The sequence below is a fragment of the Macaca fascicularis genome, chromosome 3 (assembly GCF_037993035.2).
Source record: "Macaca fascicularis isolate 582-1 chromosome 3, T2T-MFA8v1.1".
Classification (NCBI taxonomy): domain Eukaryota; kingdom Metazoa; phylum Chordata; class Mammalia; order Primates; family Cercopithecidae; genus Macaca; species Macaca fascicularis.
In genome coordinates this window covers 2,795,944-2,820,194 of record NC_088377.1, presented here as the reverse complement: position 1 = coordinate 2,820,194, position 24,251 = coordinate 2,795,944, and the positions used below count along the sequence as shown (strand labels likewise).

The window sequence follows — 24,251 nt, the reverse complement described above, 5'->3', positions numbered from 1 at the left end:
GGGGACTGCGGCGGGGAAGAGCAGGGAGGGCGGCGGGAGGGCAGGTAGTGCGGCGGCGAGAGGGCAGGTAGTGCGGCGGCGAGGGCGCAGGAAGCCCGAAGCCGGGTGGCTTCCCTCTCCCAGGTCAAGCTGAGAGATGGGGGTTGGGGGGATTTAAAATCGCGCGCCTGGCAGGGGCGGGACGGCGGCCACCTGCCCTCCGGCGGGAAGGGCTGGGCAGGGCCCGCGGCGCGCAGGGTGGAGGCACCAACGGTCAGCACACAGGTGAGGTGGGGCGCGTAATCCCATCTGAGCCGGACTCTTTAGGACGAGTCCCGTCCCTGGAGCCAGAAAACCCGGTCCAGCGCCAGCGTGGACGTGCGCTTCCCGGAACGCGCTCAGGGACGCCTGCTAGGACCAGCGAGGCTGGAGGGGTCGCGATGTTGGGGGCTGAGGTTCCTCTCCCCCGGGCGGACGGCTGCTGGTAGGGGACCGCATCGCCCGGCAGGTGAGGAGGGCGCAGGTGAGCCGGGCGGGCGGGCTGCGGGCAGCGCCACCTCCTTCCGGAGGCCCTCCCTGATGGACCGGCCGGGCTCCGTGCGCCTCTGGACCTGCGGCTGAGCTCCGGGGCTGCGCCGCGCTGATTAGCTGACGCCGGGCCAAGCGCTGCACCCCCGGGTCGGACGCACCTGAATGCCGCCAGATTGCGGGGAAGGGAACGGCCCCCGGATACCGCGTGGAGGCTGTGGGAGGATGGGAATGGGTCCTGGAGGAGCAGAGCCTCCCAAATTAAGGTCTCCCAAGAGCGCGGCTGGTCATCCGCGGCGGCGAAGGGAAGGTGCCCCGTCGGTGGGTCCAGACCCGGCAGCCCCCAGTGCCCCCCGGGGGCGGTGGGAGAGGGGCCGACACCGCAGGGCCCGCCGTGCTGTGGCCGAGGGGGCAGGTCCAGGCTCTGCTTCCCGGGCAGACGCCAGAGACCCCCAGCAAGCCAAGTGCTGCGGGCAGGTCCCCCGAGAGAGGGGACTCCGCGTGGAGGGCACAGCCAGGCAGGGGGCAGGAATGCAGCTGCGCCAGAAGGGGTGGCCGCGGGGGAGGGCGCCAGGACCAGCCCAGGAACCTCGGAGACTACGGGAGACAACGGTAAGCGGTGGCTGGTTCAGATCCCAGCCCCGGAGCTGTGTGACCTCAGCAAGTTCCTTAGCCCCTTGGTGCCCGCATCCCCTGACCTGTAACATATACGTGAATGCGGGGTGGTTGTGAGTGAACACACAGCACACCGGCACATGGGTCACGACACTCAGAGGAGTTTAGATGAAGAAACAGAAAAACCCTTGGGAAGTTTCCTGTAGTCAAAGGAAGGTTTCATTTTCCCCCTCAACCGTGACAGTTTCTTGGACCAGCAGGATATGCTTTTGTTCTAGGGGTGTGGAGAGAAGGCCCCTTGGCAGTGTCCAGGGCCAACTGGGAACCAAGCAGGAATCGTATTTGTGCAGCCTGGGGTTTGAGGCTCTGGGTACAAGTCATAGTGCTTAAGCAGGAAGCAGCTGCCGGATGCTCCTAGCCCCAGGCCGCGGGGATCTTCTGATCTCTGCCTTGATGCACCTCCAGGCCCCGGTCCCTTTGGGGTCTGGCACAGCAACCTGCGTTTGACAGCATGGGCATCGGCTGATGCTGAGAGCTTCACTCTTGGTCCGAGGAAGATCTTTTCTCTTCGGGTGTACAGTCATATGTTCATACGTTTGGTACAGTCATATGTATCAAAAGGATACATTCCTTCTGAGAAATGCGTCCTTAGGTGATTTTGTCCTTGTGTGAACACAGAGTGCACACACGACCCTGGTGGCCCAGCCCGCTGCACGCGGAGGCTGTATGTCACAGCCTGCTGCTCCCGGGCCACAAGCCTACATGGCAGGTGACTGTGCTGAACAGCGTAGGCAGCTGTGACTCACTGGTATTTGTGTATCTAAAGCCATCTAAACATAGAACAGGTGCAGTAAAAATACCGCGTTGTGATATGGGAGCACTGTGGCATTGCTTGTTGACCAAAGGTTGTTATGTGGTGCATGACAGTAGGTTCGTTTCCTGTGGGCGCTGGGAGCTAATGACCTCACACTTGCTGGCTCAAAACAACAGCAGTCTATTCTCTCTCAGCCCTGGAGGGTGGAAGCCTGCCTGGTGGAGGCGCTAGGGGAGCATCCGACCTGCCTCTCCCAGCTCCGGGTGGCCCAGGCATCCCTGTGCTTTGCTCCACTCTCTGCCTCAGTGGCCATGTGGCTTCTCTGTGTGGTCAAGCCTCACTTTGCCCCTCTCTTATGAGGACCTTTGGGATGACAGATAGAACCCACCTGGATGATCCAGGGAGGCCTCCCACCTGAATTTAATCCCATCAGCAAAGTCCTTTCTTTGCCACATGAGGTAATATTCACAGTATCCGGGAATGGGGACATGGGCATCTTTTGGAGGGTTGTTCAGCTGAGTACGGGATCATGTTGCAGGTCCTGTGTGTAAAATTAAAATACCTGGAGGACCAGGCACAGTGGCTCACATCTTTAATTCCAACACTTAGGGAGGCCAAGGTGGGAGGATCACTTGAGCCCAGGAGTTTGAGACCAGTCTGGGCAACAGAGCAAGACCCCATCTCTACAAATAATTTTTAAAAATTAGCCGGGCATGGTGGCACGCACCTGTAGTCCCAGCTACTCCAGACGCTGATGCTGGAGGATCTCTTGAGACCAGGAGATGGAGGCTGCAGTGAGCTATGGTTTTGCCACTGCACTCCAGCCTGGGAGACGAGCTAGACCCTGTCTCAAAACGTAAAAACTTAAAATACACAGAGAATCTCAAGGTGGCGTGGACAGTTCTGAGTGTTGGGGAGAGAACAAAAGAAGGAAAGTGCATTTTGGGTGGCAGAAAGGCCCTCCCAGCACCGTGGGTCCCTGCTTTGAAGCAACCCTCACAGAAGCTGAGCATGAGTTATGCTGGGCCCATGACACTAGTTCCCTGGGTGCACACAGCCTGAGCCCAGCCCGCCCTGTCTGGAGCTCTCACCACCTGCCTGGCCCGTGCTCATGGGCTCACGATGGCTTCAGCTGGAGCTCGTGTCAGCTCGAGCACGGCCTCCCCAGAGGGCTCATTTGCACTTGGATGCCCTCACCTGTTCTCCCTCTGTGGCTTCAGGAACCCCGGGGTCATTACAGAGCTGGCTAAATTCATCCCTGGATGTGAGACCTGTGTTGTAGGCATCCAGGACTGTCCCAAGATGGGAGAGGCATCCAGTCATGTTAATTGAAGTGAAGACTTCTATTTACTTCCAGATACACATTCTTAACCTTCCTAGGGCCCCATTTTGACCTTTCTTCCACAACGCATTTTACCTACCACTAATAGCCCCAGTGCAGACCCCAAAGTTCCCCTGTAGGATTCATTTCCAGTGATTTGAGCCCAGCCTGAGGCAGAGCTTTCTGCTGAGTTGATCCTTACTCAGACTCAAACTGCAGAGGGCCAGGAGGAGCCCTGTTTTTTGCAATCAATACCACCTGGGGTAGGACCCAAACGTGACATCCTTTGTGTGTGGATCTGGCCTTGGCCTCCGCACTGTCTGTTCAGCAGGTCCCTCCTTTGCCTGCCAAGGCTGAGGTCCTGTACTTTGCAAAGGTCCAGGCCGTTTGGTGCAGCTACAATCAGCATGCGTGGTTTTCTCTATGAAAGCAACAGCGATCTCGTGGGGAAGGCCCTGGCAGAAAGTGCATCATGCAGGACACGGCACAGGCGCTCCAAAGACGCCTCCTGCTCACTTCTGGCCTCCACCCCATGCCCTGCAGGATGACAGGTGGCTGTGCCTATACATAAAACACCAGACGTGACCAATGACTATCTTATAATAAATATACTTGAACTTCTCAACTAGAACACAGAAATGCTTTCGGGAAGTACAACGCGTACCACCATGTGTGGTCCTGTGCGCAGTGGCGGGAGCCTCTGCCCCGGGAGCCAGCGTGGTGGGGGGGAGAGACCCCGAGTCTCCAGAACCCAACGGAACGTGGGTCTGCAGTGACGACGCAAAAACCGAAGACGAGCAATAAAATAATAATCCAAACAGGAAAGAGACAATGTGAAGAAAGCTGCCTTTGTTCTAGGAAAAGTCTTTTTTTCCTTTTCACAGTATAGTGACTCATTTATAAAGAGGAAGTGAGTTCGGTTGAAAAATACTTGAAATATTCTCTTAGGGGGAGAAAGCAGTTCTTCACCAGCTTGGTGGGCCACTTGGCCGCGAGCTTCGAGCTCTGCCTGTTCTGAGTCAGCAGGGACAATTCTTCTTCCGAAACCAGAACGCGCTGCCTGCTGCTGAGAGGAGGGAGGGAAGGCTGTGAGCAAGTGCAGCACCCACCAGGCGGGCCGGAGATGGGGCTGGGAAGGAATCGCTTCGAGGGGGTGAGGGGAACAGCCTGCCTCTCAGTTGTCCCAGGCGCCTAAGATGCCTTGGAACCCCCACCCAATTCTGGGAGTTTTTCTCACGGAGGTGTACTGAGCAGCAGGAGACCAGACAACTCCCCTGCCTCCGCCTCCCCCCGGCAGGGGGCTGGTCCCCTGGGAAGCAGGCTGGGGGTGACTCTGTGTGAACAGCGAGCTCCAGGGCCATCGCTAGAGGATGTCACCATCCTGGGCAGCACCCCCGCAGAGGAAAGGACAGGACTCCAGGCAAAAGTTAGCCAAACCCTTGCAGAGACAGCAACCACTCCCAGGGAATTGTATCACAAAGGCTGTCCCCTGGGCTCCTGGGGCTGCCTGTGCTGGAAGCCTGAGCCCTGAGCGCAGGAGGGCAGGTGGGGAGAGGAAAAGGTCCTCTGCCAGCCTGCGGTGTGAGGAGCCCTTGGGGAAGATGGGCTTTGCAGACTTGGCACCGACACCCCCTCTCATGCTCCCAGCCACCCCCCTGGAGGCCAGGAACATTTCTCAGTTTCTTTCAGGGTGAAGGCTGCGAGTGAAGTGCCAGATACAGTGTCCCCCTCCTCCTCGGGCACCCTCCCTAGGGCAGTGGGGACTGTCCTTAACCATCCTGGGGGTGACAGTGGCCACCTCTGCAAAATGATTTCTCTTTCAGTGAGTGGGTGTCTCACGTCACTGTTGAGACACCCGAGACCCTCGGAGGGAAACCTGTGGGAAGGAGCTGCCAGCCTCCTTCTAGGAACCAGGTGACCCCAGGATCACGGCTTAGGTGCATCCAACCCTGGAAACCCTGTGAGGAGCTCTGTGGGGCCTCGCTCAGAAAGGGGGCCTGGGAAGAAGCAGCTGCCAGCCCATGGCCCAAGCCTACAGGGGCCACAGGTGTGGCCACTGGAGTGGAGGGAGGTGCCTTTGGTGGAGGAGCCTTGCAACCCTGGGTCTGGCTGCACCTGCCACATAAGAACCCTGCTGGGGTGCTGTTCTCTCACTGCTGCGTGGATGCATGGAGCCTCCGGGAACAGGCAGCAGGTGAGGCATGGCCTGTAATGCACACAGGTGTTGCTGGGTCTGCCCCCACCTTCAGCCCCGCTCACCCAGCCCCACAGAGCCTGGTACGGCCTCCAGGGAAGTGACACGGGGGGAGCAGGCTTAGGGTGAGGGGGAGGTTGTGGGAAGTCCAGCATGCAGGTGAGAGAGCTTCTGAAGAGAAAGCATCTGGCAAAGTGCTTCAGCTCAGCCCCTCCCAAACTCAAATCCAGGGGAGGCCAGGCCAGCAGGACCTGCGGGCGCCACGCCTTGGCAGGTGCCAGGCAACAGGATCGTGCCATGGCAGTGACATGGGAGAATGCAGGAACCTGAGAGGTGAGAGGGAATAAGTTTCCAGAACTCACTCTCAGGCAGGAGACATGACTCAGCTGAGCCAGAAAGCGCTCGTTCCACACGAATGCACGTATGAGCAAGGCATGCCAGGTGAGTGTGGGAGTGAGGGGATGGACGGGCGGTCGGCTGGAGGGTGTGAGGTCTGGGCCGCCTGGGAAGGCTGTCGAGGGGCGGGGGCAGCTGGGAGAGGCCGTGGGGGCAGCAGGAGGGGGTGCTCAGCCGCAGAGGGCACGTGGGGCAGGGCCGTGTGTTCAAGGCCCCAAAAGGTGGGGACGGCAGCCCAGGAGTGCACCATGGGGGTGCAAGCATGTGGGTGGGTGTGAGACTGATGCGTGTGTGCCTGTGATTGTGAGCACATGTGACATGCACATGCTAGTCATGAGTGTGCTTGTGTGAGCATGTGACAGTGCATGCGGGCATGTGGATGAGCATGGCCTTGGGAATGACTGTGTGTGTACACATGAGTACACAGGCGTGTGGATGAGCGTGGCTGTGGGAATGACTGTGTGTGTGCACATGAGTACACAGGCGTGTGGATGAGCGTGGCTGTGGGAATGACTGTGTGTGTGCACATGAGTACACAGGCGTGTGGATGAGTGTGACCGTGGGAACGACTGTGTGTGGATGAGTGTGACCGTGGGACTGACTGTATGTGTGCGCACATGAGCACACAGGTGTGTGGATGAGCGTGCAAGTGAGTCGTGTGAGTGTGGCTGAGTGTGAGCACACATGAGCTTATGGGTGTGCAAGGGAGGTGGGGAGACCACACGGAGTGAAAGCCTGGGGACTGCAGCCAATCCAGGGCCAGGGCGCCATGGCGCATATGGGTGTCCAGGGGCTGGAACCCAAGAAGCTGAGAGCCAGTGCTGGAGAAGGTCCCCAAGGGGAAAGGGGCGTCCTTGGGCTTCGGTGCCTTCAGGGTCTCAGGGTGGCCCTGGAGGCCGACCGCAGTCCCACTGGGGCACAGAGGCTGCTCTGGGTTTGGCTCTGCTAGGCAGACCCCATTTCCTTGGTGAACTCCGCTCTGGGTCCACGTCCCCCTTGACCCTGAACACTTTGGCTGCCCGGGAAATACCTCCTTATGGCCGGAATGTTGCTCCACACGCGGACAGCATTCTGTAGGGATCCGCCACGGACATCTGGGATGGTGGTGGGCTCCATCTGGGGGTGGGAGGGTCGGCCGTGGGTCAGGGGTAAGCGCCCCCCATGGGCCCCCTGGCCTCAGCCGCCAATGGCCCTGAGTGGTCAACGGACTTTCTAGCCCGACTGTGTTTCCTGTGTCCCTTTTTCTTATAAATCACCTTTGGAGAAAAAGCTGACGAATTATTTTAAACCGACAGAATAGACTCTGTGGCAATAAGATATCAAATTACAAACAGGACCTCAGGCCACAGCAGGCAAGGGTCGAGCCACGTACCCTACACTGAGAGGACGGACTCTGCCCTCACGCCACAGCTGCTTTTTCTCCAGCAGCTAAACACACACTGGCCCGGCCATGAGCAAGATTCAAATGACTGCAGCCCATCCACCCGCAGACGCAAACTGACCACGTTCCACAGCCATGACCACAGCTCTGACTGGGCAGAAGCCTGACTTCAGGAACCTCCTCCTGATAAGGGACCCCCGACCGTGGACCGGCTCCGGCCGATTTACAGAGGCTCCGCCTTGAGTGCCTTTGTGTTCCGAGAAGACCTGAGGTTTAGGGCCTCATTGCGACACACTGACGTGTTAAGACCCCACCCCAGGGTGAACACAGGTCGTATATTACATGCATGTTTGTTCAGTACGTGTGCAGCAGGACCCCCTTCATGAATAACCTGCCGCACAGGTTTAGCCAACCCGGTCAGCACGGAGCTCCTGCCCCGGCCACCCCTCCCCTTCGAAGTGCCTCCTCCTGGCTCCTCTGGTCTTGGCAGAGGCCGTGCTTCCCAGCCTGGGGGACAGGGCCTTGCAGGCTGTGTCCCTTTACAGAAACAAAGTCTCCTGTTCTAAAAGCACAGATCTTGTGATTTTCAGTTCATGGCATTTGCTCCCCTTCCCAATGGCTGGGTTTGCATTCCAGCCACTCCATGAGATTCCAGCACCAAGGGAACCTCGACCCCGCCTGGACCCCCAGCAAAGGCTCCAGCCCACAGGTGCTGCCCACTCGGTGGGTGGGGCCCCCGCTGGCTGTGGCCCCTCCATGGAACCTGAGAGCATGAAGAACTTCCCCCTCCCGAACCTCTCCCGCCTGTCTCCTGTGGCTGAGGTGTGGCCGTCCCTCCCCAACCCTGACCCGGCCCGTCAGACCCAGAGGGGACCCGTCAACTGAGCCCAAAAGTGGCTGCTCTGACAATCAGGATTCAGACGTGTGAAGAGAAGGCTGTGTGTGTGTGGGGGGGGGAGTATGCGTGCACGTAGCGTGCCTGCGTGTGGTAAGTGTGTCCCTGTGTGTGACGCATGTGTACAGTGACTGTGTGCACATGTGCACTGTGGTGTGTGTTCACCTGTGTGATGTGCACGTGTGTGTGTGGAGACTGAGGGGGCGGCGGCAGGAGGTGAGCCCCCAAGGCCGTGTTCTGTGAGCACAGGAGTAGTGTGAGGTGGGACTGCCCTCCAAGGCTGTCCTCGAAGGGGCTTCATGTCCCAGGCACCACGGCCCCTGCCTGGACTGCACAGCAGCTCTCCTGGGCCCTGTGCACACCTGGAAACCAGGGACCACAGGGTTCCAGGCCTGGAGCCTGGGGTGTAGACTGAGCGCCACCCGAAGAGCCCCTTCCTCACATGGGCAGGGGTAGAGGGAGGCCCATGCGGCCCCGCACACACCTCCAGGAAGCGAGACGCGACGTCCTGGTCTTCTTTGTTCAGTACCAGATTGTCCACGAACATCCAGAAGAAGGGTCTGGGGCTGCCTGGCCCGGGCCGCACGTACTGCAGGAGCCGGTGGAACTGGAACAGGTACCAGCCTGGAGGGCGTGAGGGGGCAGGGCTGAGGGGGGTCCAGAGGCAAGGGCTGGTAGTGGCGGGGTGCTGTTCAGGTGCATCTAGGCAGGGGCCCAAGGAAACTGTGGCATGAGAGCAGCACCGAGGGGGTCTATGGGATGCACCAGCCTGGGTCTGAGGGGTCCCCTGCCCCTGTTCCTCCAGCAGCAATGGACCCCTGCCCAGTGCCGGGGCCACAGAGGTGCGAGGACCCCTCCTCCCCCAGGCAGGCCCAGAGTTGGGAAGAGACAGACAGGCAACCCCGAGGGAGGCGCGGACGCAGAGCGCGTGCCGTGGCACAAATACCGCCTTTTAGAGGAAGCTCCAGAGGATACGTGAGCTGCAGTGACGTGGGCACGCTAGGGACTGCACGGGGTCAGCAGGAGGCTTGGGGGGCACAGGGAAGCCTAAGTGACAGGGACACTTTGTTGCTCATGATGAGGCGTGCATGGGTGTGGAGCTAGCTCAGTGCCTCCTCCTTTATTGAGGCACCACTGACACACAGTAAGTTGCACACATTCAGTTGGACACACTGTGTGTCAGTGGAGCCTCAATAAAGCTGCTTTTGAAAAATGCTGACAATTTGCAGTTTCTGCCCTGGCATGGAGGGGTGGGGAAAGAGGAGAGGAGACGGGGTGGTGGGGACAGGGTGTCAGGACTGAAGCGTCACTCACTGGGAGGATGGTCGCAGGTGTGGCCCAGGGGAGGTGTGGCGCCGTACAGGAGATCAAAGGGCCCCCACTCCTCCACCTGCAGGACAGACGGGCATGGGCACCGAGAGGCAGCAGCAGTGGGCAAGGTCGCGTACGGTAGCACGAGATGTCCTCAGGGCCGACCCTGCTCAGCTCGCAGGGCTCACAGGCCAGGGCAAGCTGAGATGTGGAGCCCACTAGGGCAGAGCCATCCCCAGCCACCACCAGCCTCAGGGGCTGCCTGCCTGGAGCCCGGAGGAGAACGCTCCGAATCTGAGGTGAAGACTCTGTGCCACGCGTTTGGGGACTGAACTCTGCCTTTATCTTTTCTTGCTCAAATTCCTTTCTAAGGAGCGTGGGGGAATCACGGCTTACAAACCACAAAAGCTTGTGGAATGGGTGTTTTTGAGCCGGTGTATTATGGCTGTGCCATGGCGTCACATGACAGACAGCAGACCTTATTTTAACTCAAGCATTCCTTTCTACTGACTCCGAGTTTTCAGGCAAAGCTGAACTCTTTCATCCAACTGCCAACTAAAGAATCCCTAATGTAAGCTTCAAGATAGCCCGCCTTTTGGGGCTGAACCAATGCACACCTATGTATTGATTGATTGATTGATTGATTGAATTTTTTGAGATGGGGTCTCACTCTGTCACCCAGGCTATAGTGCAATGGTGAGATCTCGGCTCACTGCAACCTCCACCTCCTGGGCTCAAAGTGCTGGGATTACAGGCGTGAGCCACCGTGCCTGGCCCGTGTACTGATTTCTGATTCTACCTGCAGTTCCCATCTCCCTGAAATGTATAAAACCAAAACTGTTACTGACCGCCTTGGGTGCACTTCCTCGGGACCTCTTAAGACTGTGTTTCCCAGGCCATGGTCACTCTTACTGGCTCAGAATAAACCTATTTAAATACTTTGGCAGAATTTGGTTTTTCTGTCTGTCATCCCATTGCCCTTGGAGAACCAGTCCTGGGAGGCCCAACCCAATGCACAGACTGTCATCCGTGAACACGGCAGGCGCTGTCCACAGCCCTCCAGGAGCTAATGTCAAGGGCAGAGCCTTCCCTGCTGAACAGAAACAGCCCCGCAGAGCACCAGTGACCAGGCTGCTCCATGGCCAAGCTGGAAGAAGACAAAACACAGCCGCCCAACAATCTTGCCTGAACACAAGACAAGACAAGGGTGCCCTTTAGTCCCAAAAAGTGACCAAGGGGAGGCTGTGAGCAACGCTGGCTTCATTAACAGTGATGGCCCTCACTCTGTCATTCTTCTTAAATAAAAATTAATGGCTAGGCACCGTGGCTAATGCCTATAATCCCAGCACTTTAGGAGGCCAAGGCGGGTGGATCATCTGACGTCAGGAGTTCAAGACCAGCCTGACCAATATGGTGAAACCCCGTCTCTACTAAAAAATACAAAAAATTAGCTGGGCGTGGTGGCGGGTGCCTGTAATCCCAGCCGAGAGGCCCCCGTGTGTTCGGGACTCCTCCCAGCGCCTGCCGCCGCCTCCTTGCCCACCTCATCCTTGACATTTCCTCTGAGGAAGCTCGCACCCCTGCTCCCAGTGCAGCGTCCGAGAGTGCGCGGCGGTACTCACATCCTTCCTCACTGTGTCTGTGACATCATCCAGATGCTTCAGCTGTCCCGGGTCAGAACCGCTTTCCAAAAAGCCCAAACTCGTCAGCTCTGGATGGGGAGAGACCAGAAGGGCCCAGAGGGTGAGCGTGGATTGTGCCTCTACAGGGACTTGAAAAGGCTGACGGCTGATCGAAGGACCCTCCTACCATTAAGGAGCCAACTTTATATTTTTGTTGTTGTTTTTGAGGTGGAGTCTCACTCTGTCGCCCAGGCTGGAGTGCAATGGTGCAATCTTGGCTCACTGCAACCTCCGCCTCCCAGGTTCAAGCGATTCCCCTGCCTCAGCCTCCTGAGTAGCTGGGACTACAGGTGTGCGCCACCACGCCCAGCTAATTTTTTTGTATTTTTAGTAGAGACGGGTTTTCACCATTTTGGCCAGGCTGGTCTCCAACTCCTGATCTCAAATGATCCACCCACCTCAGCCTCCCAAAGTGTTGGAATTACAGGCGTGAGCCACTGCACCCCACCCAACTTTATCTTTTTAATGATGTGGCAGGAGGATTAAGGATGGAGGTTTTTGTCTTGTAACAAGCTAAACAAGCAAACATCGCCACGTATTGATTTAGGAACGTCAAGCACGGCCAGGCACAGAGGCTCAAGCCTGTAATTCCAGCATTTTGGGATTCCAAGGCGGATGGATTAGCTGAGGTCAAGAGTTCTAGACCAGCGTGGCCAACATAGTGAAACCCCATCTCTACTAAAAATACAAAAATTAGCTGGGCGTGGTGGCAGGCACCTGTCATCCCAGCTACTCGGGAGGCTGAGGCAGGAGAATCACTTGAACCCGAGGGGTGGAGGCTGCAGTGAGCAGATTGTGCCATTGCACTCCAGCCTGAGCAACAGAGTGAGACTTTGTCTCAAACAAAACAAAACAAAAAGGATGTCAAGCACTGTGTTACAGCGCCAGGCATTTCTGGGATGCGACGTCACCTCTGGCTAGGAAATCCACAGAGCGGTGGAGTCCACTCCACTCTGCAGCTGGTGTGAGCTGCAGAGCCCTGGAACGGCCTTGGAGGAGGCCCCGGCTTCCTCAGCCCCGCCCGGGCAGCAAGGCCTTGGGCAGGCTGTGCGGGCGCTGTGGGATCAGGCTGCTGGTCAGCTGCCCGGGGCAGATACGTGCTCCCGCACAAGGCTGCTCTGAGACACTGTGGGCATTAGTGGGTGTCCCGGGGGGACCCATCCCTTACGGACACGGCCAGAGGAGAGAGAGTGTCTTCATGGATTCGGCTGTGCCTGCGAGGCCCAGAAGACAGTGGGATTTCCAAAGGCCCCAGTGCGGGGTCAGCATGGGCCCAGCGTGGGGAGGGGTGCAGGACACCAGCGGCTGGCCGGCCTCGGGGAGGGTGTGGGGAGCCCAGGGGGGCGGCCTGAGGGGCAGCCAGGTGTGTGGAGGCATCCTTCCACGTGTGTCTTTGGGACATCACTGACTTACCTTTCTTGATGTCTCCAAAAAGAGACAGCACGCGGACCGGCTCTCTCCTCCACACAGGCACGGTTTCAAACATCTCAAGGGGACTCTCCTATTTATTAGAAAACCAAAACAAGGCATTGTGCCAGCTACTTGGTAACAGAGCCCTCGAGATGCAATGAAAATTCTTCCCTGGATGAACACTCAACGTGAGACTCACCGGAGACACACCTAAGATGCACCTGCCGAGGCCTGACTGGGCCTGTCCTGACCAGCACTGCCCCCGAGGAAGGCCAGCTCCACCCCCTGCCCCAGCCTTGGTCTCCCGCTCTGACCTCCAGCTGTCTCCAGCCAACAGACAGTAGGTGTGGAGGGGTTTGCTGATTTACTTTTATTTTTATTTTTATTTTTATTTTTGAGATGGAGTCTTGCTCTGTCACCCAGGCTGGAGTAAGGTGGTGCAATCTCAGCTCACTGAAACCTCCACCTCCCGGGTTAAAGCGATTCCCCTGCCTCAGCCTCCCAAGTAGCTGGGACTACAGGCACACGCCACCACGCCCAGCTAATTTTTGTATTTTTAGTAGAGATGGGATTTCACCATGTTGGCCAGGATGGTCTTGCTCACCCAGGCAGCTTCCAGAACGTCGGAGAAGAGAGCCCCAAGGCCAGAGATACCGGGGAGAGGTGAGCCTCGGGGACAGGTGAGGCCCTGTGGGTTGCCCTGCCCTTGCCAACCTGATGGACCAGGCGGGCAGCCAACTCTGGCCTCATGTGCTCCCTGTTAAAGGGCCAGCCCCCCAGGGCCCAAAACTCAGGGACCTCAGCTTTCAGAGCGCTAGGCTCTGTTCCTATAAAACACCATCCCATCTGACCCTTTCCTTCGAATCGGAGCAGGCTGAAGCTTGCTAGGCAGGGAGAGATGACTTGGTTCAACCTTAACAAATGTGAGCTGGCCGGGCGCGGTGGCTCACGCCTGTAATCCCAGCACTTTGGGAGGCCGAGACGGGCGGATCACGAGGTCAGGAGATCGAGACCATCCTGGCTAGCACAGTGAAACCCCGTCTCTACTAAAAAATACAAAAAAACTAGCCGGGCGAGGTGGCGGGCGCCTGTAGTCCCAGTTAGTCGGGAGGCTGAGGCAGGAGAATGGCGTGAACCTGGGAGGCGGAGCTTGCAGTGAGCTGAGATCCGGCCACTGTACTCCAGCCTGGGCGACAGAGCGAGACTCCGTCTCAAAAAAAAAAAAAAAAAAAAAAAAAAAAAAAAAATACAAAAAACTAGCCGGGCGAGGTGGCGGGCGCCTGTAGTCCCAGCTACTCGGGAGGCTGAGGCAGGAGAATGGCGTGAACCCAGGAGGCGGAGCTTGCAGTGAGCTGAGATCCGGCCACTGCACTCCAGCCTGGGCGACAGAGCGAGACTCCGTCTCAAAAAAAAACAAAAAAAACAAAAAAAACAAATGTGAGCTGGAGGCCAGTGAGGTTTCATGCTCAGCTCAGGGGTCCCTTGCTCCACGCTGGCTGCCTCACCGGGGGCCACACCCCTTCTGTAGGAGCTTCCCATGGCTGGCCTGCAAATTGAAACAGACTGGAGGGGCTGGGCCCGTGGCTTATGCCTGTCATCCCAGCACTTTGGGAGGCCGAGGTAGGTGGATCACTTGAGGCCAGGAGTTGGAGACCAGCCTGGCCAACATGGTGAAACCCCATCTCTACCAAAAGTACAGAATTAGCCAGGTATGGTGGCGGGTGCCTGTAATCCCAGGTACTCGGGAAGCAGGAAGGAGAATCGCTTGAACCTGGGAGGCTGAGGTTGCAGTGAGCCAAGATGGTGCTACTGCACTCCAGGCTGGGTAACAAGAGCGAAACACTATCTCAAAAATAAAAAAATAAAAAACAGACCAGGGGACTTAGCACAGCAGAAATTATTCTCTCACAGCTCAGGAGGACCGAGGTTTTGAAGTGAAGGTGTGCCGGCAGGCATGCCTCCCTCAGAAGGTGCCAGGCGAGGACGTGCCAGGCCTTTCCCTCAGCTCCTGGGGCTGCTGGCACCCGTGGCTGGTGGATGCCTCACTCCAGTCTCTGCTTCCATCATCACGTGGCTGTCTTCCCCGTCTCCATTTTCTAAGTCTCTTACAGGGACACTAGCCGCTGCACTGAGGGCCCACCCTAGACCTGGAATGATCTCATCTCGCGACTCTTAACATCTGCAAAAACCCTATTTCCCAATAAGATCACATTCACAGGTACGGGGCTGGGGACTTGGGTGTACCTCTCAGAGGGACACAATTCCACCTTCTCCGCCTTTGTCTGCGGTTCCTGCTGGGCTCCCCCCCAGCTTCTCAGCTGGACTCCCAAAAGGGCCCACCCCTGGCCAGCATAGGCCCAGGCGTTTGTTCCTGAGGACTGGACTTTGAGACGTGCTGAGGACTTGCCAGCCACCCTCTCCTGGCCCCTCTCCTACTGCTACCAGGGCCTCGTTCCTAGGCTTGGAAGCAACAAAACTGCCGTGCCAGAGCAGTTTACCCAAAGCCACCATCGAGTGGAAGCTGCTATCGGAGAGGAAACCAGGAAAGAGCGTTCGCTCCCAAGCCTGCAGCTGTGGTGCCCATCGGCGCGCCTGCATTCTGCAGCAGGAACCAAGGGAAGGCCGTAAGCCAGGGCCTGCTGCCGCCGGGTCCTGCCCCTCCGCGGGCTCCTTACCGACTCTCGGTCGTAGAAGGCCTTGAGCTGACCGCGCCACTTCCTCCGGCGTTGCAGCAGCCCGCTTCGGGAGAAGGGCAGGCACAGGAAGCACACCCAGTTGCTCATGGCATGCACCTTCCCCGAGGTCCCGGGGCCGACCAGGCTATCCACACACTCAAAGCAGTAGCATCTAGGGTCGAACAGAAAACCACAGCAGCGGACATGACAGCCCGCCTATGCCGAGGATGGCGGAGGTGGGGCTGAGCCCTGTTTTGGAGGGAAAAGTCACACTGGAGCTCCCTTTGGGAAGACCAGGTGGTAGACTGGGAAGAGGAACACGGTCCTTCCTAGGGACACAGAGTGACAGGAGCCTAGCCAGGTGCAGAAGACAGGGAGGTGGATTCGCAGGCAATGACAGATCCAAGGAAGCCCCTAAGGCACCTGTCTGCCCCCAAACTCGAGCCTGCAGAAACAGGGTGGGACTCCCAGCAAAACCAAATGTAGTAACACCAGCTGGAGGAGAGAACTTGAGGCGGGGGGAGCTGTAAATACGAGGATGGCCCAGAAGGACTGAGGGGAGGAGCCCACGGAGGGAGTTGAGGCAGGGGAGTAACGAACTAGGGGTGAACATGCCCCTTGTCACCCCGGTCATGACTGGCAGCCTGGGGTGTGGGGTTTCCATCACTCCCCTGCACAGTGATGTGGCAATACCAATACTGAAAACAAAAATCACAATTGCCAACCGCAGACACCCGCCTCCCATTGCTGAGGGCTCTATGCCAAATGACACATTTGAGACAGAAATCAGCTCTCAGGGAAATCATCCATTTGGGAGGAAAATCCACCCACACTCCAGAATGAGTAGTTGAAAGGATGAGTGTGTCCTCAGCCCCTTCACCGCCCTGGGCAGGCCCCTCGCCTCACCGGGTGCAATCGGGGTTTCCGCAGATGAGCAGCGTCTCTCCGGAGCAGCAGATGGAGCAGTAGGATTGGTACCCATCATCGTCGTACAGGAAGAGGGCATCCAGGAACTTGTCCTTGGAAGGAGCAAAGCAAGGCTGGCTTGTGTCATCCCTGCTCTGAGGCCACGAGGGAGTCACACCCATTCCCCTTGCCTACCTTACACGGGGCGCATATCCCTCCCTCAAACAGAGGGTGCTGCGTGTGAACCTGGAGACTTCCGCAGCAGAGACAGATGTCTAAAGGAAACATTCAAAACACGTGTTTTCCCAGTGCTGTCAAATGCAGCGGATGACTTAGGAATAAATTCAGCCAAACAAGTATGAGGCTTACACACTGAAAACTGCAAAGCATTGTTGAAAGATGTTAAGGAAGGTGGAACAAAATGGAAAGATATCCCATGTTCATGGATCAGAAGACTTAATATTGGCTAGGTATGGTGGCTCATGCTTGTAATCCCACCACTTTGGGAGGCTGAGGTGGGCAGATCACCTGAGGTCAGGAGTTCAAGACCAGCCTGGCCAACATGGTGAAACCCCGTCTCTACTGAAAACACAAAAGTTAGCCGGGCATGGTGATGGGTGCCTGTATTCCCAGCTACTTGAGAGGCTGAGGCAGGAGAATTGCTTGAACCTGGTAGATAGAGGTTGCTATGAGCCAAGATCATGCCACTGCACTCCAGCCTGGGGGACAGAGTGAGACTCTGTCTCAAAAAAAAACAAAAAAACAAAACTAATATTGCGAACATAGCATGAGTCCCCAAATGGATCTGCAGACCCTTCTCAAAATCCCAGCTGGCTTTTTGGCAGGAGTTGACCGACTGATCCTAATTCATATGGAAATGCAAGGGATCCAGAAAAGGCAAACCCATGTTGAAAGAAAGTCGAGGAGTGGTTGCCTCGAGTTAAAAGAAGGGAAGCAAGAAGGGGGAATTCAGAGTGACTGTTACTAGATACGGGTTTTCTTTTGGGGTTGATGAAAATCTTCTAAAATTAGATGGTGATGATGGTTGTTGACTCTGTAAATAAACTAAAATACATTGAACTGTATGCTTTAAACAAAGCTACAGGGGCCTTGGGAGGGGGAGAAGGGATACATGTGGCACAGTGGTGTCCACTGCCTTCTTCCAGGATCTCACTGTCACCCAGGCTGGAGTGTGTGGTGTTATCATAGCTCATTGCAGCCTCAACCTCCCCAGCTCAAGCAATCCTCCCACCTCAGCCTCCTGAGTAGCTGGGACTACAGGTGCACACCACCATGCCTGGTTAATTTTTATTTTTATTTTTATTTTTTTGTAGAGACAGAGTCTCACTATGCTGCCTAGGCTGGTCTCAAACTCCTGGGCTCAAATGCTCCTCCCACCTTGTTCTCCCAAAGTGCTGGGATTATAGGTGTGAGCCACTCTGCCCCACCTCTTTTGCCTGGTGGGGCAAGCATGCAAATACTCACCTTCTATATTTCGCTGGTTAACCTTGACTTCATATGCAATCAGATCTGGAAAAGAAGATAAGAAGTAGCCCCTTTCTTCTTCCTCTGATCTCTTCATTTAAAATCGGCCCAGAAGTGAGCATCACACATTCATTTTCCAAAGTCACAGGAGCCTGAGGTCCCCTGCCATCCCGCCCTCCCACCTTATCTTGGTGTGTTTAAATGACTATGCCTGGGGGAAGGCTGTGGGTGGGGAATCTCCTGCCCCAGTCTGGGTGTCTGAATAATGCATGAATACTACAGAAGCCTGGAACTCCAGACCCCGTCCAGGCCTGGGGTCATCATCCTAAGTGACTGGTCCAATAAGCAGATATGCCCTCACCTCTGCCTTCCCCAGGCGAAACGGGGCTTGAGAGCTCACTGGATCCCACCAAGATCACGTCCATGCTGGGCTCGGCCTCTGGGTCCAGGGCTGAGATGGCCGCCATGGGGATGCCGCGTCAGGACACAGGACACGCGGACACAGGTGTGAGAAACCCGTCAGCCCCTGCTCAGATCCCCGACGCACCCCAGCACGGGAAGCAGCTTGCTGAGCAGACCCTGCCTAGCTCAGGCCACCTGCACCCCTACAGTGACACCCACCTGCCCAACCCAGGGATGACGGGCAGGACAGCCAAAGCCAGTACCAGCCCTGAGAGGGGCTCGAGGGTCCCCTGAGGCGTGCCCCCAACCTGCCTGGCCCTGCTGCAACATGGAAGACGGGTGGTTCAATTCACCCCAGAAAGGGGAGGGCAGGGGCCTCATGAGGACGGGGGGCCAATGGCCGCTGCAGCCCCTGCTTGCCTCTGGGCCCAGCCTTCGACCCCCTCAGAGATCCCCATGCTCCAGCCACCCACAGTGTCCCCCAGGCTCAGCAGGGACCCCTGGGGATGGTCTTGGCCAGCCGCACCCTTGAAGGCAGGACGATCAGGGAGTGGAAGAGAGACTCACAGGTTTCACAGGGCTGCTGCCACGGCTCCGGGTACAGCCAGCTGGTGGGCTCGAGGTTCCAGCGGTCCAGGGCCTCCAGGCTCAGGGTCCCCGGGGAGGACTGGGCCATGGAACGAGGGACGGCGCAAGCAAAGAATGAGCTGGAAGGATCCAGGCCCACCTGGGACAGCGGGAGGCCAGAGGGCACCAGGCTGTGGGGGCGAAGAATCTGGGCGTGTCCCGCGGGGGCGGGAGGGGCGGGGGCGGGGCAGCCCTTCAGTGCCGGTGTGCAGTGGGAGGGGCGAGGAGCTGCTGGGGGTCACTTGGGGTGGGGAGCTAGGAAGCTGGGGGAGGGGCAGGGAAATGGAATCCTCAGGTGGGGTGGGTTAAGAGCTCAGTGGGGCTGGGGGATTGGGGTGCAGAGGATGGGGCCCTCAGGGTGGAGTGAGGGGTGGGGTTTAGGGACCTCAGTGGGGACGGGGTTCAGGGGAGGGGTGGAGATGGGAGGACTGGGGATGGAGCAGATGAGGGGGGTTTCAGTAGAGGGGGCCCCTGGGGTGGGGTGGAGGATAGGGGTGGCTGTGGGGTTGGGGCAGGGTGCTCAGAGGTGGGGCTTAGGAAGGTCATGGGGTGGGCTTTGGGGCAGGGGTGGGGAAAGGGATGAGGGTGGAGGGGTGGAGGGGTGGAGTAGGGCAGGGCTGGGGGTTGGGTGGAGTTCGCCCCCTGGGGGGAGGTGGATGAGGATCAAGTGGAGGTGGCCCTCAGGGCAGGGTGGGTGGGTGGAGGGCGGGGCTTAGGGAGATCGGTTGGGGGATTAGGAAGGGAGTGGGGGTGGGGGTGGGGGTGGATGGTGAGTTGGAGATGGGGGCATTCAGGGGAGGTGGTCCTCTGGCAGGATGGGGGTGATGATGGGGTGGGGGTGGGCACTCAGGGACAGGGCTGGGGGCGGGGGTGGGGTTCAGGGCAAGGGTAGGGACTGGGTGAAAGTAGGAATGGGGATGTGAGGCCGAGGATGGGGATTTCAGTGGAAGTGGCCTTTAGGGCAGGATAGGGGTGGAGAATGGGGTGGGGATGGGCCTTAGGGAGCTCAGGGTGGGGCGGGATGTGAGTGGCGGTGGAGGTAGATGGTGAGGAGATGGGGGTGTTCAGGGGAGGTGGCCCTCTTGGCGGGATAGAGGGAGGGACGTTCAGGAGACGGGCTTGGGAGCTCAGTCTGGAGCCCCAGGTTTGGGGGGCAGCTGTGGGGAAGAGAAGGAGACCTGAGGGGTGGGGTAAGGGGTGTTGGGTGGGGAATGTCAGGGCAGGTCGGGGGCTGGGGATCTGGGTGGGGGTGGAAGGTGGGAGCAGGAAGATGGGGAGGGCAGAGAGGCACTGTGGGAGGTACAGGGTGGGTTGGGAAGGGGGACTTTGTTGGGGGGACGCTGGGGGCTTCAGAGCAGGGGGCGGAGGGCCGTTGGGCAGGGCTGCAGCCACAGGACAGTTATGGTGGTGCTAGAAAGTGGGAGAAGACCCTTGCGGGAGGTAACCCCCCTGAACTGTGGGTTGGGCCTGGTGACTTCCTCTTGCAAGTACCACATGAGGGATCACCACACAGGGGCAGCCTGATGGCCCCTTGGCCCCTGGCCCAGGCTGGCATCTCAGGGAGGATTTGCCTGGGTGGGTGCCCCACAGTGGGGCTTTCTCCCCCTGCCCACAGCCCAGCCTCTCCAGGAGTGAACTGCTGGGTCCCAGCGGAGGCTGCCCAGTGCCTGAGCCTTCCTCCCTGGAGTTGTCAGGCCGCCCTACAGGGGGGTCTGAGAAACTCGCAGCCAGGAGGACCCTGAGGCACTGCGACCATGAAGTGTCACGTGGGACCCCGGTGGATCCCGGGACAGAGAGGGGCGGTAGCGAAAGGAAAATCTGAATAAAATCTGGCTCGTTGGCTGTAACTCTGCGTGTCTGCAGGTTTGTTCGCATAACCATGGTGTCCATGGCGGCCTGAGGGCTGGGTGGGGTTGCGGCAGTTCTGGACCAGCGCCTCAAGGTTTGTGTAACTTTAAAGCTGTTCCAACATAGTTTCTTTTTTTAATGAAAAAAAGTGAAGGGAGAGAATATTGATGATGACAATGAGATCACTTCCCTGTGTTTGAGTAAAATGATCTTGATTGTTTCCTCCTCCTTTTATTCCAAAGAGCTTTGATTTTTAAGGAGCTCACTGGATTGAAAGTTATTAGAAGGAGCCAGCGGGTACAGGCCCATCCGTCCCCTTACCCCAGCCCCACACCCAGCCTCCGCTGCCCTGTAGTGCTGTTCCCACCAGCACACGTGCAAAGGCGGGAATTCCTGGGGACTGGTTTTGTCTCCAAGGAAGGGCAGTTTTCTTTTTTCTTTCTTTTTTTTTTTTTTGAGACAGAGTCTCACTGGTCGCCCAGGCTGGAGTGCAGTGGTGTGATCTCGGCTCACTGCAAGCTCCGCCTCCCGGGTTCACGCCATTTTCCTCTTGAGTTGCTGGGACTACAGGCGCCCGCCACCACGCCCGACTAATGTTTTGTAGTTTTCGTGTTAGCCAGGTTGGTCTCCATCTCCTGACCTCGTGATCCGCCTGCCTCGGCCTCCCAAAGTGCTGGAATTACAGGTGTGAGCCACTGTGCCTGGCCTCTTTTTTCTTTTTCTTTTCTTTTTTCTTTTTTTTTTTGAGATGGAGTCTCGCTCTGTCGCACAGGCTGGAGTGCAGTGGCACGATCTCAGCTCCCTGCAAGCTCCGCCTCCCGGGTTCACGCCATTCTCCTGCCTCAATCTCCCGAGTAGCTGTGACTACAGGCGCCTGCTACCATGCCCGGCTTGTTTTTTGTATTTTTTTTTTTTTTTAGTAGCGACGGGGTTTCACCGTGTTAGCCAGGATGGTCTTGATCTCCTGACCTCATGATTCACCTGCCTCGGCTTCCCAAAGTGCTGGGACTACAGGTGTGAGCCACTGTGCCCAGCTTCCAGAAGGGCAGTTTTCTAACTTCACACTCCAGAACCTCCTGCAGTAAAGGAAGGTTCTGTCCAGGGAGGGTGCTCTGGCGTAGGCCACAGGACAGGAAGCCCCTCGCGTCCATCAGAGCCCCCAGTCCCTGCGCACCCCACTGCAGCTCAGCAGAGACCAGAGCGGGCCCAGCAGGAGAGAGGCCCAGCAGGAGAGAGGCCGGGTGCTCTGCAATGGGCCCCAGAAGAGCCGGCCTCTCATGGGAAGCTCTCTGGGAGCTCAGTCCCTGAGGCCCCCACTGGCACCAGCCCTGTGATATAGCCACCAGCACGCCGACCTCAGGTGCTGGGCACTGGGGGACCTCTGGCCTCACTCTCCGATGCCCCAGGACGCCCCAAGGCCACAAACATGGCAGGGTGCGTCTTAAAGCTCCCCAGGCAGGGCTACAGGGGCTGATGGAACACAGTCCCCGCTGTGTGGCTGTCCTTCCCTGGCACTCATGGGTGCATCTGGCGCCTTCCTTCTGCATGAGCTCCCATGCCCTCACCCAGCCTGGAAGCCACCTGTGTGCTGGCTTGATGGGGTGACCCACAGCTCACTACACATTGATTTCTGGTGCTGTTGACCTAGGGGTCTGGAAAGGCCCTGTGACTCAACCTGGCCTTGGCCCGGGCCCAGCTGGACTCGCGGTGGCCACATACAGCCAGGGCCATGAGGGTCAGGGAGAAAGGACAGGACGGCAGCCTCCGCTGTGGAAGCCCCAGGGGCCTGGGTGTGGTCACTGAAGCCTCACCCAGACCTGCTGACCGATGCACTGACCCCAGCAGGAAGAGATTGTCTCACCTCTGCCTGATCAATCTACAGACAGCAGGAGCCAAAGCCCAGCATCTGGGGACACGCTCATGTCCTTGGGCCTCTGAGGGGCAGACTGAGGTGGTGATCACGGCAGGAGAAGGACGCGTGGTGACCCCTCCACATTCAGTGGCCACATTGAGTCACGTGACCCACCCAGCTGTAGTGGGGTGGGAGGTGGTGATGCTTCGTGTTTGTGGAGTGAATGAACGAATGAGCAAACATTCATTCTTCTCCTGAAGACGGACTGCCGAACTGCCGCTGGACTTAGAGGTGACGTGAGCCCTTGTGTCTTTTGACCTAGAGAGAACTGCAAGAGCCCCAGGGCCCACGGTCCGCAGACTGCTCTCCAGTGCCACACCCAGGCCTGCGGCTGATGTGTGGCACGATGGACGAAGCTGATGCTTTGATATTGAGAAAGACAAGCCTGGGAGTGGACCCAGCACCCATAGCGAGGGCCTGGTTCTCTTTTGCAGACGTCAGCAGCCTCGCAGAGCAGATGTCAGACAAGGCTGTTCGAGACAAAAATAAGGCAAGTGAAAAAATAAGGCCACTTCCAAATCGTGGCTCCCACAAAAACAAGGTCCCGGGGCCACCTATAAAAATGACCAAGCATCCCCCTCTTCTGGCTGAAAGGGGTGCGTGCAGTCTCTTCCCGGACGCTAGTTGGGGTTCACTGAGGCTCCCCATTGAAGAACCGCAGCCCTCCTAGCGGAGCCCGGTCCAGAGTTGCCGCAGCGAGCACAGTCAGATCGTCAGGGACACGCCTCGGTCACAGTTTGCATCTTTGTATTAGAGTCTCTGAGAATCCCGAAATACTATGTCTGCTTCACCCGTTACATTACCCACCATTTCCCCCAAACGTACGAAGTAAAGGAAATTTCCCTTATGGTACCTTTGTAAAAGCCGTGTACGAAATTGTGTTCTCGAAAACACGAGTTTTATTATTTGTGCATGCGTCACATCTTTTTGTAGCTCAATATTAAAAAGCTGCAAAGTGGGAACAGTGAAGTGGTGCCAGACTGTGTAGCCCCAATACTACTGAGCTGTGACATAAAATCTCTGGCAAAGCTTAAGTCTCTCTTCTCTGTCCCTTTCATTTTTTTTGTAATCTTTGGTTGTTTTTTCTTATTAATTTGAAAGCCTCTTTGTGTGTAAAAGATATTGACTCATATAATCCTTGATATATGTAACAAATATTTTCTTCATTTTGTTAACCTATTTTAATGTTTAATGGTATTATTCTGTGCAAGCATATTACATTATCATTTAGTCAGGTCTATGAGTCTTTTTTTTTTTTTTTTGAGGAATCTCACTCTGTTGCCCAGGCTGGAGTACAATGGTGTGATCTTCACTCACGGCAACATCTGCCTTCTAGATTCAAGCAATTCTCTGCTCAGCCTCCTGAGTAGCTGGGATTACAGGCATGTACCACCACACCCAGCTATTTTTAGTGGAGACGGGGTTTCACCATGTTGGTCAGGCTGGTCTTGAACTCCTGACCTCATGATCTGCCTGCCTTGGCCTCCCAAAGTGCTGGGATTACAGGCGTGAGGCACTGTGGCCTGCCTTGTCTATGAGTCTTGTTTTAGATTTCCATTCTTCCTAACACATTTAAAAAGTTCCTCTTCACCCCAAGATGGTAGAAGCACGCACCTTTATTTTCTTTGGGTATTTTATTTCATTTTTTCCATTTCATCTTTTCATGTCTTCATTTAAGTCATTTTATATATTAATTCTAATTGGAATAGTTTTAATGTTTGCCATGGCTTTTGCAAATTACTATCTAGTTCTGTCAAGACCACTTATTGAATACACCCTCCATTCTCTGATGCATTCAAAACCATGTGTCAGTCACCTGCGTCTCTGAACGCCTGGGTCTCAGGCTTTGCATTTCCCTCCAGGGGTGTGT

At 56.9% G+C, this 24,251-nt stretch overlaps 1 protein-coding gene and 1 long non-coding RNA gene across 5 annotated transcripts; one reads left to right on the top strand and one right to left on the bottom strand.

The window, feature by feature from the left end:
• Positions 1-183: 183 nt before the first annotated feature.
• On the top strand, positions 184-10,380 carry LOC107129058 (uncharacterized). Its single transcript, XR_012431940.1, has 5 exons — positions 184-487; positions 5,081-5,451; positions 5,682-5,892; positions 8,650-8,739; positions 9,520-10,380. It is a non-coding gene; the product is annotated as an uncharacterized lncRNA (long non-coding RNA).
• Positions 4,087-19,149, bottom strand: DNMT3L (DNA methyltransferase 3 like). Of its 4 annotated transcripts, none has more exons than XM_074033930.1 (12): positions 18,562-19,149; positions 17,954-18,043; positions 17,593-17,637; positions 16,303-16,382; positions 16,108-16,220; positions 15,202-15,373; positions 12,530-12,617; positions 11,057-11,145; positions 9,438-9,513; positions 8,608-8,747; positions 6,878-6,963; positions 4,087-4,323 (listed from the first exon to the last, which is right to left on the bottom strand). In XM_074033930.1, the coding sequence occupies exons 1-12, from the start codon at positions 18,668-18,670 to the stop codon at positions 4,155-4,157; spliced, it is 1,257 nt and encodes a 418-aa protein (XP_073890031.1). In that variant the 5' UTR covers positions 18,671-19,149; the 3' UTR covers positions 4,087-4,154. The 4 variants fall into 4 exon arrangements, with proteins under 4 accessions (XP_073890031.1, XP_073890032.1, XP_005548615.3 ...); XM_074033931.1 differs by having other exon boundaries at positions 4,087-4,320; XM_005548558.5 differs by lacking the exon at positions 18,562-19,149 and having other exon boundaries at positions 17,954-18,091.
• Between the last annotated feature and the right edge of the window lie 5,102 nt (positions 19,150-24,251).

What these genes read in the sequence shown, in the direction of transcription:
- DNMT3L (XM_074033930.1), bottom strand. Translation starts at nt 18,670, where the DNA reads ATGGCCCAGTCCTCCCCGGGGACCCTGAGCCTGGAGGCCCTGGACCGC. An exon ending in TTCGCCTGGGGAAGGCAGAG is followed by an intron (nt 17,638 to 17,953) that starts GTGAGGGCATAT and finishes CTTCTTTTCCAG; the next exon opens with ATCTGATTGCATATGAAGTC. An exon ending in AACATTCCGGCCATAAGGAG is followed by an intron (nt 4,324 to 6,877) that starts GTATTTCCCGGG and finishes CCCTCCTCTCAG; the next exon opens with CAGCAGGCAGCGCGTTCTGG.